General features: G+C 34.6%; 1 protein-coding gene across 2 annotated transcripts in view; it reads left to right on the top strand.

The window, feature by feature from the left end:
• The window catches only part of LOC144444607 (ras-related protein Rab-32-like), a 21,378-nt gene extending 9,757 nt beyond the window's left edge, over nt 1-11,621 (top strand). For both annotated transcript variants that reach the window (XM_078134092.1, XM_078134091.1), the window contains exons 2-6: nt 1,336-1,461; nt 2,350-2,428; nt 2,767-2,948; nt 4,674-4,817; nt 6,701-11,621. In XM_078134092.1, coding sequence (XP_077990218.1) covers nt 1,336-1,461; nt 2,350-2,428; nt 2,767-2,948; nt 4,674-4,817; nt 6,701-6,814 — 645 coding nt within the window. In that variant the 3' untranslated portion in view covers nt 6,815-11,621. The remainder of the gene's footprint in view (nt 1-1,335; nt 1,462-2,349; nt 2,429-2,766; nt 2,949-4,673; nt 4,818-6,700) is intronic.
• Nucleotides 11,622-13,187: the final 1,566 nt, after the last annotated feature.

Here is a 13,187-nt window from a genome sequence, read left to right as displayed (position 1 = left end):
TTGTATAAATAGATTGACCTGATATAAATGGTCCTGACAATATATGTCAATTCTTTTGCAATTAAAATTTACAAAATAGGGTGAAGTAGAGTGGGAAGTAAAAGTACATTTGAAAAGAACTTGGGTTAAGTCTTGTCCTCTCTCAGGACATAGCAGAATGTGTTGATATACATTACATGTATACAATGACAAGTATTGTTCACCCTTGATTGTAATCTGTCCCCATTTGACCTTTACACTGATAGCTGTTTGTACCAAGGTCACTGCCACAATGTCAATTCTTCCGTTCCAAAATGCACACATTTCAAATGATTCCTGAAATCCAACAAATAGGACAAAGGGGACATCTTTATTTCAACAAAAAAACACCATCATGTACATTGTACATTACATTATATGTCAATTTTGATAGATTGGGTATACTTGCCAACCTGAAACTGACCTCTTTCATAAAAATCTTGACAGAACTGAAGTACATGTAGCAGAAATGTATGTTGCTGTTTGACCTTTGACCTCTGATCTTTACTCTCTGTGGTGATTTGTGAACTTTTTAAAGCCGGTTTGAATTAAATTCATTCTTTTCACTAATATTTTCACTGAATTCTCAGCAAAACTGCCGTAAAGTTAATTTCACCCCTTGAAGTTAAGTATCAAATACTTCAATATTTCAACAACTGATGGCCATCTTCATCTGAGGAAGAAAGTTTTCTTTTAAAAAAAAAATATTTTTATGAATATATGATTTTTTAAAAATAATTTTGTTGTGTACAAAATGTAGGCATTTTTAACATACATATATAGTGTATTAGTGTTCAACTTACATGTAAATACAGTACTTACTAATGGCCATTGTTTGAGTCAATGAACCATAGCTTTTTCTGTTGGATAACTTTTCTATCGACACCAGTCAAAGCATGTGTGTGAAATCCATTCCATGCTACTGAACAAGAACAACAGTAAACTATCATAAAATTGTGATACAAAATGAAAGTCAAGGTCAAAGTCAAGGTCAAAGTCAAGGACATCAACTCTTTCAAAACACACCTCAACAAGTAAACATACAAGAACTGAAAACTTACAGCACATCAAATATTGTAAACTCATCACATCACTCAAGTACTACACTGACCTATACGTGATAACCGCAAGGTGTTTAGCACAGTACAAAGCAGAAACAGGAAGTGATCAACTAGCCAACCACTATACATGTACATTAGATTTTGAATAAGATTTTGTAACTGATAATCAGGGAGCTCTTTTTCTGAAATCATGAATAGATCCATTTGATAAGTTTATTATAACTAATATTTATTATATATTTCTTTTCTATTACAGTCAGCTACCGGTGAAAAAAGAGAACATTTATACAAAGTACTTGTTATTGGTGACTTAGGTACAGGTAAAACCAGTGTCATCAAGAGATATGTACACCAGTTTTTCTCACAACATTACAGAGCTACTGTATCCTTTTATAAAAGTCAATTCATTCATTATGGTTGCTTGATAAATCAGCCAAGTGAAAAAATTGCCACAGTTGAAGCATCATCCCTACTGTGACAATGATATTTTGTAAGGGCTAATATCATGTGTGCTTAGTGCACAACATAATGTTATTTGAGGAGAAATGTCCAATCAGTGATCTGTTTATAAAATATGTTGATTTACTCAAACTTTTGTGGAAAATGAGCCCGGGCTCAGCCTCTTACAGTACAGGTTTTACATGAAGTTGAAATACATGTAACATCTGATTCAAAATCAGGACACCACAATGACAATAATGTGACAACAACAGTTAGCTGGTCCACCATAATTTCAAATTTTTTCACAGAAGAACAGTTTTGCCTTATGCAATGGTATTAGTCACATGATAATGAACATACATGTACATGTATATAACTGCTGGCCTACATCACACATGTGTATTGTCCGGAACACTGTGTGTGTTGGGAGGAGGGCGGGGGGAGGCAGTGTCTTGTTATGAGAGGTTCACCGTATTGTAAAACATTGTCATTGTACTATTTCTTCTATCATAGCCCCTCCAAATACCCACTACATACATGTATAATGAATTCTTATCACACCTGCTACACACATTTAACAATACAACATGAAAATAGACTATCACAGGCATTATTAATAATGATAAATTATTCATTGAAACCAGTATGGAGTCTACATTATATTAATTACATGCATTACTTGGCATTTCAGAAACTAAAGTCATTAAAAGCCGTTTTATCCAACAAAAATAAGGACAAAATACATAATATGAATAATAATATCATTACATATCAACAATTTTACATATGTCCACACTGACAGTATATTTACCTTAACCGATATAACTAGATTGGTGTTGATTTTGCGTTAAAAGTTATTAATTGGGATGCAGATACATTGATACGTTTACAACTATGGGACATTGCTGGTAAGTAGGCGACATTGAAAACATGATTGTTGCTATGGTTTAACGTTTAAGTGTTAACGTTCTGCCACCACCAATGGCAAGTAATTTATTTTGTATTTTGCGTATTCTTTTACCAGATATTCCCTGCTGTTCCAAAATTTCATAAAAATTTTAACTCTGTATTCACACGATTTTGGTATGCATGGAATGGCCATGCACTCATTTAGAAACAAGTGTGTAATAATGGTTACCAAATTGAACTGCATTGCAGATATCAATAGTATAGCTTGTGGACTGATACAAGTAATCACGATTACATGTGTATAACACTAATTAATAATTTTGTCATTATTACACAGGGCAGGAACGGTTTGGTAATATGACAAGGGTATACTACAAGGAGGCAGTAGGTGCATTTATTGTGTTTGATGTGACCAGGGCATCAACATTCGAAGCTGTACAGAAATGGAAAAATGACTTAGACAGTAAAGTTCAACTTCCAAATGGTCAAAATATTCCTGTAGTTCTCTTAGCAAATAAGGTAAGACAGTTTTGCATCTCATCCGTGTGTGTTCACTAAACAAAATTATATGAACACCAAACTATCTTTTATATATATGTAAGTAATTCTGTCAATAATCTTGATAATTTTTCAAACTATCCCCGAGTCCATTCTTAACCTATATTACCAGTTTTCTCCTAATGTCAATGAGCAAATAATTTGATCTACTTCAGTTTCTTAAAAAACAATGGCAAGTAATTAACATAACAATGCATTCTTTTAATATGCAAATTATCCTCAGCCCTATCATTAGTTCCAGGGGTGAGCTCTCAGAGTATTTCCCCTGTGTACATGTACTTTTAGAATTGTAACTTAAATGTATGAAGATTCCTATTTCAAAATAGCACTAATGTGACATGGTGTGATGGTATGTCATATATTTAGACATTCCACTCACATAAATCAGAACTATATGAATGGGTTAGTTATCAAATACTTCTTATTCTGACATGTTGTTCAACTAGTTGTGAGTGGTCTTGTGATTCACTTTTTTTGAAAATGAGAAAGTTTAGCAGTGATACAGGCATGCCAAAGTGTCTGTCTGCCTGTGTGTGTATGTGTGTATGTACCTGTACATGTATGTATGTATGTATGTGTGTGTGTGTGTGTGTGTGTATGTATGTATGTATGTATGTATGTATGTATGTATGTATGTATGCATGTATGTATTGTATGTATGTATGTATGTATGTATGTATATATGTATGTATGTATGTATGTATGTATGTATGTATGTATTGTGTGTGTATTTATGTATGTATGTATGTATTGTGTGTACGTATTGTATGTATGTATGTATGTATGTCAAGGCAGATGCTAAGAATCGGCAACATCTCTGAGATATCCATTTTGGCTGATGTTATAATGCAGCAATGCTGTTAAGATTTTTGTCAAGCCAGACTAAGTTTTGTTTCAGGTTTTGTGATTTTTCATTACATGACCTGTCATACATTTAGGTTGTCCCCTTCACATAAATCAGAATTATGTGAAAGGGTGCTAGATTCTAAAGAATTTTAACAGTATATCATATCATATACAAGGGGTTGTAAGTGGTCTGGTGATCGGCTTATTTACTTCATGCATCTAGAGGTCAGAGGTCAATCCTTTTTGTTGACGAATGTGTTTGATTACATTTATCATGCCTTCAATCACTACATGACCATTTCCCTCCCTTTCATTGTTCAAACTCAAAGATTGAACCGATTTCCACATAGGGTGCACACCCCCACTGGGCAATGGATTACTCTATTCCTGCAACTTATTGGCCAATCACAGTGTTCCTTATATAAATCCATAAAACCATGACCAGTAAAACCCTTACCATTTTGGGAAAGCCATGGATTTGCTTATTTTTAATTATTGACATGCAATTATGACATATATATAAATGAATTTATTCCAAAAGTATGCATTAGAAAGATGTTGTTTCAATAGCATGGCTGACATTTAACTTCCTCTCAGCGCAAGATTCCGAATGGTGTTTGAATTGCTACAGTCTTAGATGGAGATGAGACAGAGGCATAAATATATACAAAGGATTGATTGGTAATCATTGATCTAATGAGATGAAATTTTATCTGAATTTAAGTAAATTTCCATCAGATTGGGATCCGAAGCTCTACATGTACATGTATAATAAAGATAAGAGTAATCATGGTCTTTTTCTGATGTCTCTAAACGATGAACTTTGTTTATTGTTGACAGTGTGATCAAGCCAAGGAAGGTTTAGTAAACAATGCAACTCAAATGGACGAATACTGTAAAGAGAAGGGTTTCATTGGTTGGTTTGAAACGTCAGCGAAAGAAAACATCAATATTGATGAAGCAGCCAGGTTTCTTGTTACAACGGTAAGTTCTCTTAAAATATTCTGATACAAACTGACAAGCATACAGCTCAAAATAGCCCAGAGACTTGGCCATCTAGCTGGAAAACATCATATACTATCAAGCCAGTACGTCAAGTCAGATAACCAAGTCTCTGGGTTATACTGGCAAGCCAGTATGTCAAGTCAGATAGCCGAGTTTCTGGGCTGTCAAGTCAGTATGTCAAGTCAGATAGCCAAGTCTCTGGGCTATACTGTCAAGCCAGTGTGTCAAGTCAGATAGCCAAGTCTCTAGGCTATACTGTCAAGCCAGTATGTCAAGTCAGATAGTCAAGTCTCTGGGCTATACTGTCAAGCCAGTATGTCAAGTCAGATAGCCAAGTCTCTGGGCTATACTGTCAAGCCAGTATGTCAAGTCAGATAGCCAAGTCTCTGGGCTATGCTGTCAAACCAGTATATCAAGTCAGATAGCCAAGTCTCTGGGCTATACTGTCAAGCCAGTATGTCAAGTCAGATAGCCAAGTCTGTGGGCTATACTGTCAAGTCAGTATGTCAAGTCAGATAGCCAAGTCTCTGGGCTAAACTGTCAAGCCAGTATGTCAAGTCAGATAACCAAGTCTCTGGGTTATACTGTCAAACCAGTATGTCAAGTCAGATAGCCAAGTCTCTGGGCTAAACTGTCAAGCCAGTATGTCAAGTCAGATAACCAAGTCTCTGGGTTATACTGTCAAACCAGTATGTCAAGTCAGATAGCCAAGTCTCTGGGCTAAACTGTCAAGTCAGTATGTCAAGTCAGATAGCCAAGTCTCTGGGCTATACTGTCAAGCCAGTGTGTCAAGTCAGATAACCAAGTCTCTGGGTTATACTGTCAAGTCAGTATGTCAAGTCAGATAGCCGAGTTTCTGGGCTGTCAAGCCAGTATGTCAAGTCAGATAGCCAAGTCTCTGGGCTATACTGTCAAGCCAGTATGTCAAGTCAGATAACCAAGTCTCTGGGTTATACTGTCAAGCCAGTATGTCAAGTCAGATAGCCGAGTTTCTGTACTGTCAAGCCAGTATGTCAAGTCAGATAGCCAAGTCTCTGGGCTGTACTGTCAAGCCAGTATGTCAAGTCAGATAGCCAAGTCTCTAGGCTATACTGTCAAGCCAGTATGCCAAATCAGATAGCCAAGTCAAGGCTAGGCACAACTTTCTGATTTGCTAGCCTAGAGTAAATGTTAATGCAGTGCTAGTCTGACATAGGTACATGTATTAGACCTTTCAGTTGCTACCAGCTGAAGTAGCTCTGTTGCAATGCAAGCTTGTGGTAGAAAATGATACTAGAGCTGTGCTGTACTACTGTAAATGTAATATGTAACTTCTTTACATGTATTGATGTACATTGAAATGTACCAGTATATCCAACTGTACTGTGCTGACTTTCCAAACTCTTCTTAATTTTACTGTTGAAGAAAAAATACGGAAAATGTTGGAGTCAGAGTATGATATTGCATGGGCTTATTATGATGACTTACTTCAGCTACCAAAAGAGTAAATTTTAAATTACAGATTTTATCCAATTACAATTGTTTATATGATCAATTCCAGCCAATCACATCTACTTCTGAATGGTACTGATAGCTTTTAGCCAATCACAGATGGTATTTTTAATGATCTGTTATAGCCAATCGCAATACGTCTTGTTTCTATTGACACATTTTAGCCAATCACAGATGTTGTTTTCAATGAAGGATTATAGCCAATCACATTCCTTGTTTCTATTATCAGATTTTAAGCCAATCACAGATGTTGTTTGAATTAAGGAATTACAGCCAATCACAATATTTTATATTGTCACATTTAAGCCAATCACAGACATTGTTTTTAATGACAGATTATAACCAATCACAACCTTTGTTTCTATTGACAGATTTTAGCCAACGATAGAGCAATGAACCACGATGAACCACAAGACAAAGATAAATTTGCACTTGATGGATCAGGCGTTAATGAAGAAACTGATGGCAAAGGGTCCTGTTGTTGAGTTCTGTACATGATATTGAAATCATTCACTAATTTTAAAATGCAGGCTAACGAAACACAGTCAAATTATGACTCAAAATTATTGTTACTTTCTTACTTACCACTGTTTGTCGAATCCAAGGGATGTTTCATACCACAAAATTTATAGATATATATATATTCTGTATCACCTTCACCAGTACTTTTATAGAACTGATAAGATTATCTAGTTCATCCTCTAGTATTTCCACACAAGGCATATATCTTTTGAAATATTTTTGTCACAGCAAAAATGCACCTTTCTGTTTCATTTTCATGGTATTTTCACAAAATTGCAAACACTTATCTTAGCTCGTGTTAGCTTGAAACAAGTCCTATGACACTTCAAGTCATGTGACTAGTCTAACAAATCACAAGACATCTCTTTAAATCATGTGATCTGCAAAGAAAATCATGTGACAGTTTAAGTCATGAAAACCATGTGACTCTTCAACTCATGTGATCCTCAATAAAACATAGGAAACATGTGATCATTGAAGTCACGTGACCAAGTAAAAAAAAAGCTTGAACCTATTGAATCATGTGACCTAATCTTCCAAACAAGTCATGTGACAGTTCTAGTAATGTGACCTATACTGTAAATCATGTGACTTTTGAAACTTTTATGCACACTAGTACTTCTATCACTTGTCCAAATCTAAGAAATTTTTAATCTCATGTGATGAACTTGTTTGAAGATTTCAAAAGATTTGGAAATCTCACAAAATATTACAGATTCTCTCTGTTTTTTGGTATTTTATAAGTATTACTTGTCGTACACACTTTCCTCTTGGAATTAGACAAGATATTATTCAGAATGTAATATTAATAATAATATTGAGATAATGTACGCCAAGAACGTGACTTAAGATGATAATTTGTAATTAGAGGTGAATAAATTATTATCGTTATTATTATTATTATTATATTTCAGAATATCTTATCCAGAAATTTAGTAATAACAACATTTGAAATTAATTTCACTATTTTACACTTTTCGTATATTCATCAAAGTTATGTAATGACAATCTGTACCTAACGATATTTACATGTGAAGCAATACATGTACTTGAAAATTATGTGAACCATGCCATACATGTATGTATAAACCTGATTTAGACAGAAACCTGAACAGGTACATAATCATTGTCGATGGAAAAAAACAGTAAAGTTTGTCTCACAGTACACTCTTTTCTTACTGTACGACACCATAGATTACTCCAGAAAGGCTGTGTACATTTCAAGCATCCTATTCAAGCACACTAAATATCAGCAAACCTTTTCTCACTGTATTCCTGTTGAATCTAGAAAGTCTGTGTGAAGATAGGAAGTCCAATTCAGAACCCTTCTCAGTAAGATTTTCTCTCAGGTTTAACAACATCTTTTCAACTCATCATGTTGAGTAAGTTATTGAAAGAGTTTAAGGTTATTGAAAATCAAATAAACATGAGGCCCCATTGCTTAATCTTTACCAGACACATAATATGTTCACCGTAGACAGGCAACTCTTGAAATTCCTGGCTTGGTCAAGTTTTATCATCTTGCACTATTGTAGCAACTCAATGATATATATATTTCAAGAATAATATGATCTAAATAGTCATATTATCAGACACAAATAGCCGACACACTTCCTAGCATGTTCTCAAATTGTACAAAACAGCCACAAGACCCCTTATATCCCCTTCACAATGACAACTACAGAGGGTTTCACTGCTTTCTTGTAAAAAAAAATAATATCAGAATGCTGAATGTTACAAATTTTTCCAGACATTTGTGACTCTTTGCATCAGATCTTGAAATAGCTACACACAATACAAGTATGACACAGAAACTCTTATCAAATTTGACTTTTTTTTATCATATTTGATATTTGCAAACTGTGGAAATGTCAGCTTTGAATATACATGCAATACATTATAGGACTGGCAATTAAATTCATATTTGAAAACATGCTTGTAATTGGTTGAAAATAATGACATCGTTACAGAATAATGAAGTATACTTCTAGTTGTATAATATAACTTCAAGTTGACTCTACCTCTCAACCTTAGTGTAAGTTACAATGTGGTGAGATAGAAGCAGAAAGACATTGCATGGCTTGCTTAACAGAACAATTATTTTGTGAAAAACAAAACAATTACACTTGTCTAAGTACAAATCACACGTCAGAAAGTGATCCTGGGATTGAAATATCTGTTTACTACATGTGAAAGTGAAACAACATTTGATGTTGAAGTGGTGAAAATCAACTTTAGGAACACTGCAACAGAATGTCTTGTAATGCTAATCATATGCTAATTTATGCAACATGAAAGAATGATTTGCACAGATTAGTGTGTTTACTTGCAAAAAATTAAATGTAGCATTTGGTATGCATAATATGTCATTACAATAATTGCAGATAAATCAATCACAGGTAAATCAGGGTTTCTGTTATATGCAGAACAATACATTTCTTTATGTAAATGAAATTCTAATGTATGCAAATTACCATATTAATCTACATAAACAGGTCAGTAAAAATGCATAAATTAGAACTTTATTTGCATAATATTTCAACTTTGTAGCAAACCCTACAGAAGACAATGTTGCTTACACTATAACCTATCTAGATGGGGACATTGAAAGGGTTTGTTGTGAAATACTTAGTGGTTTTGGTAGCTTGAAATCTATGTTTGTTATGAAGAAGTTACAGTTTCATAAAAAATTGTCTGGATGTGGTGTTTTCCATTGTATATTGAGTAGAATTTATCAGTTGTTATCAAGTAGACTTGTTTGTACAAGTGTGTTGTAGCCAGACTTTACCGAAAAGTGTGAATTTTTGTAATATTCTTGCATGTATAACAAAGGGCAGCTTAATCACGTAAAGTAACAATCCAACTATAATGTAGAAATATAACTGCTATACTCTTATCAACTGTTTAACTTACCGAGTTTTATTTATGCAAAATCACGAAATCTATTTGACTTACAAACACTATAAAATACAACTATTCTCTACGATTAAATGCTTATGTATTTAACAGAAACAAGTGTTTATGGAACACAGAAATTTGAAATGTGCTGTTTTGTATTTGAAAACTGACTGTAGAATTTTTTTTTTTAAATGAGTATTTGAAACTTTGCAACTTATTGTTATAGTGATTCAGAAGGAGAGGTATCATTCTACTGTAATTATGATATTCATGTAGGGTTGAATTTTGATGTGAATAGTTCTGGACTGTATTGTTGTAAATTAGTTAAGTATTGACCTCGAGAGGGCAGTATTTAGGGGTAACATTCTGATAAGATTCTCGGACTACCAGAAGAGGGTGATGTCCACTTTGAACACCATCGTCGCAAACCACGACTGTTTTATGGTACCGTTCTTAATGATCCGGCCCCCACTGGACCCTAATATTTCGAAGAAATAATAGTGCTGGTTTGCGAGAATGTTTGAACACATTCTGGGTGTGTTTGGGTGCACTGTTTTTAAGACGAGAACAGCCACTGAGGGCAGTCTTTTGATTTCTCATCTTTATCATTTGCATATATATCACCCAAATTCAGAAAAGCATTTCTTCATAATGAATTGGATCAGTCCAGAACATCTCAGTTGGTACATGTAATGTTTCTATGTTTCATGGTTGCTGACAAAGTCTTCCATTGTTCATATGAAAACCTACTAGCGCAAAGTATTAGGTCACAGAAGTGTGGTAATACTATAGTTTTGAAGTTGATACATCATCAGTTCTCTGTCCACCATCTTGCTCTCATCTACTTCTGGTGGGATGGCGAGTGTTGTGAGAAGAGGTATCAATATTCTCCAAAAGTACGGCCGAAGCATACACAAGGTTCATCAGTCTTCTTGAAGTTTGTTTTCATGTATAGAACAGAACACCCAAAAGCACCTGCTGTAATTCAAATTGAGTATACCACTAGAATCGTCCTTTGGTATAAATACTCTGATGTAGTATTGTTTACCTCCAGAGGACGATGTTCATTGGTATACTTCCATGATTGGGTATACCGCACTTCTTATCGGAATGTTCACCTGTAGAGGATGATATCTGCTGGGACCAAAGCATAAGAACATAAGATTATTTTTTGTACCTTTTGAAAATAGCAAGCTGTAAAGCATTACCACCAGACAAAAGGGGGTAAAGTCCCGCCCTCTCATCCAACTAATATTCAGTCATGTAGGAGTAAAGATCCCCTGAAGAAAATGTTTTCAAAAGTGACAGCATAGTGTTCTGTGCTTGTAATTTCTTTTCTTATGTATGTAATTACTTTGATATTAAATCTAAAGGAGAAGTAAATACACTGTACAACTTATAATTTTCAGAAAATTTGCAATGTACGTGTATTCCGTGGTTTTCAACTAATGAAAAAGACCAAATTGTAATTTATACTACAAATAAAATTTGTACCTTTTTTCCTCTCCTCAGTAAATCTTTCATATCCTGGCACACTGACCTCCTCTGTGGTTTCATGAAGCTTCATCCGCTTCGAATCCAAATTTTTAAAAAATCAGTGTTGTCATGGAAACGAGATAATCTGACAGGACTGAAGATCATATAAATTAAACTATAATAACTTAAAACTTTAAAAAAAAAAACGGTATGTTTATTATTGTTGCTATAGCAATCATGTATATGTAGAAAAGATGTGTACAAACTTGGTGTGATAATTCTATTTGCATGTGGTCTAAATAAATGGAATGAAAGACTATTGGTTGATATTTTAGTTTGTATAAACAGACTGTGTATAACTTTACAGCTAAGCATAGTACTTGATATTAAATAAATAAAAAGTGAACTATTATTATTTGGTGCTTGCGTAGTTATTTATTTGTTTATTTAGTCTAGTTCATATACAGTATCGCTCCGACCATGCATGGATGTATGTATACTTCCATGCTATGACTCACAGTATAGTCAAGGTCCTGATGAAAGGTGTTAATTATGGTTCAACCTCATAGAGAGCGAAGCACATGTCACTAGTAATGACGGGCTGTCGTCACCATTCATTAAATATTCATTTGGTACAGCTGTTTTTAAAGATGTCCAATGTCCAACCAGGACTCCACAGCCAGTCCTTTTAAACTAAATCACATGGGGACGCAACAACATAATTATGTTTATGTGAACGCTGTAGGAGGAGCACAGGAATGTGTGCTGATTGAGGACCATGATTTATTTAAACATTGCACTAGCGGTAACTGAAGCATTATTGTGTTTACAAAGAGACATTGACTAACAGTGACGCAATACTTAGACACCATACATATTAGGTACTGGTCTGTTTTAAACATAACAGTAACAGGTCAAAATCATGATTGCATTGGGTGGCTGATTTTTTGGGTGCGGACCCAAAAATAAATTTGATCGGATATATTGCACCATATTATGTGTACTGCTACACACCTTTACCCACTGGTGATTCCATACTATCCAGAGTGTACAATATTACAAGTAAGTCATTTTAACTAACAAAACAGTTTAGTTGCAGCCATAAGGACTTAATTTTGTGTTATTTTTGTTTGCATTTTTGATGAATCTATGTTGTGGTACTTACTCTAACCTGTAGGATTGATAATCTAGAGATTACACTATCGACAAATCTCACAATTCTATACTTTGTAGAGATAATGTGCACCTGATTCAAAACTGTTTTTGTACAGATATAAAACTTGCAAGGAATGATCAGTGGTGTGTAAATTGGTATTGCAGCCAATAGGGATCAAACCAATGCCCTGTAATGGTTTGGTTTATTTCTCAACAGGCTAAAACTTCAAGAAAAAGACCCTTAGGAGCAGTTGAGGTGTGAAAATCAACAGACTCCAAGCTGTTGATCATACTAGGTTATTCTCAGCATAAGCTGATACAGGCAGCAAAATATCTGCTGGTCAGATAAATTATTTTAGGTGATGAATTGTCAGCATAACGGTTTCCATTCTGCAGCTCCCTCTATCGTTAAACAGCGCCCTCATGTTCAAATAATGTCAAACCAACTATAACTATACCCATCCCCAGACTGTAAAATATGTCACAGGGGTTCATCCTTATCATCCCTTCCCCTAACTTGGAAATGCATGATAACATACATACATACATACATACATACATACCGGTACACACACACACACACACATACATACATACTTCCCCTAACTTGGAAATGCATAACATCCCAGTACATACATACATACACACACACACACACACACACACATACATATATACATACTTCCCCTAACTTGGAAATGCATGATAACATCCCAGTACATACATACATACATACATACATACATACATACATACATACATACATACATACATACATACATAAACACCAAAGTCTGAGAGCTTTTT

This window comes from Glandiceps talaboti, chromosome 13 (assembly GCF_964340395.1).
Source record: "Glandiceps talaboti chromosome 13, keGlaTala1.1, whole genome shotgun sequence".
Taxonomy (NCBI): Eukaryota; Metazoa; Hemichordata; class Enteropneusta; family Spengelidae; genus Glandiceps; species Glandiceps talaboti.
The sequence above is the reverse complement of the archived record's forward strand: the minus strand, read 5'-3'. Positions and strand labels throughout refer to the sequence as shown.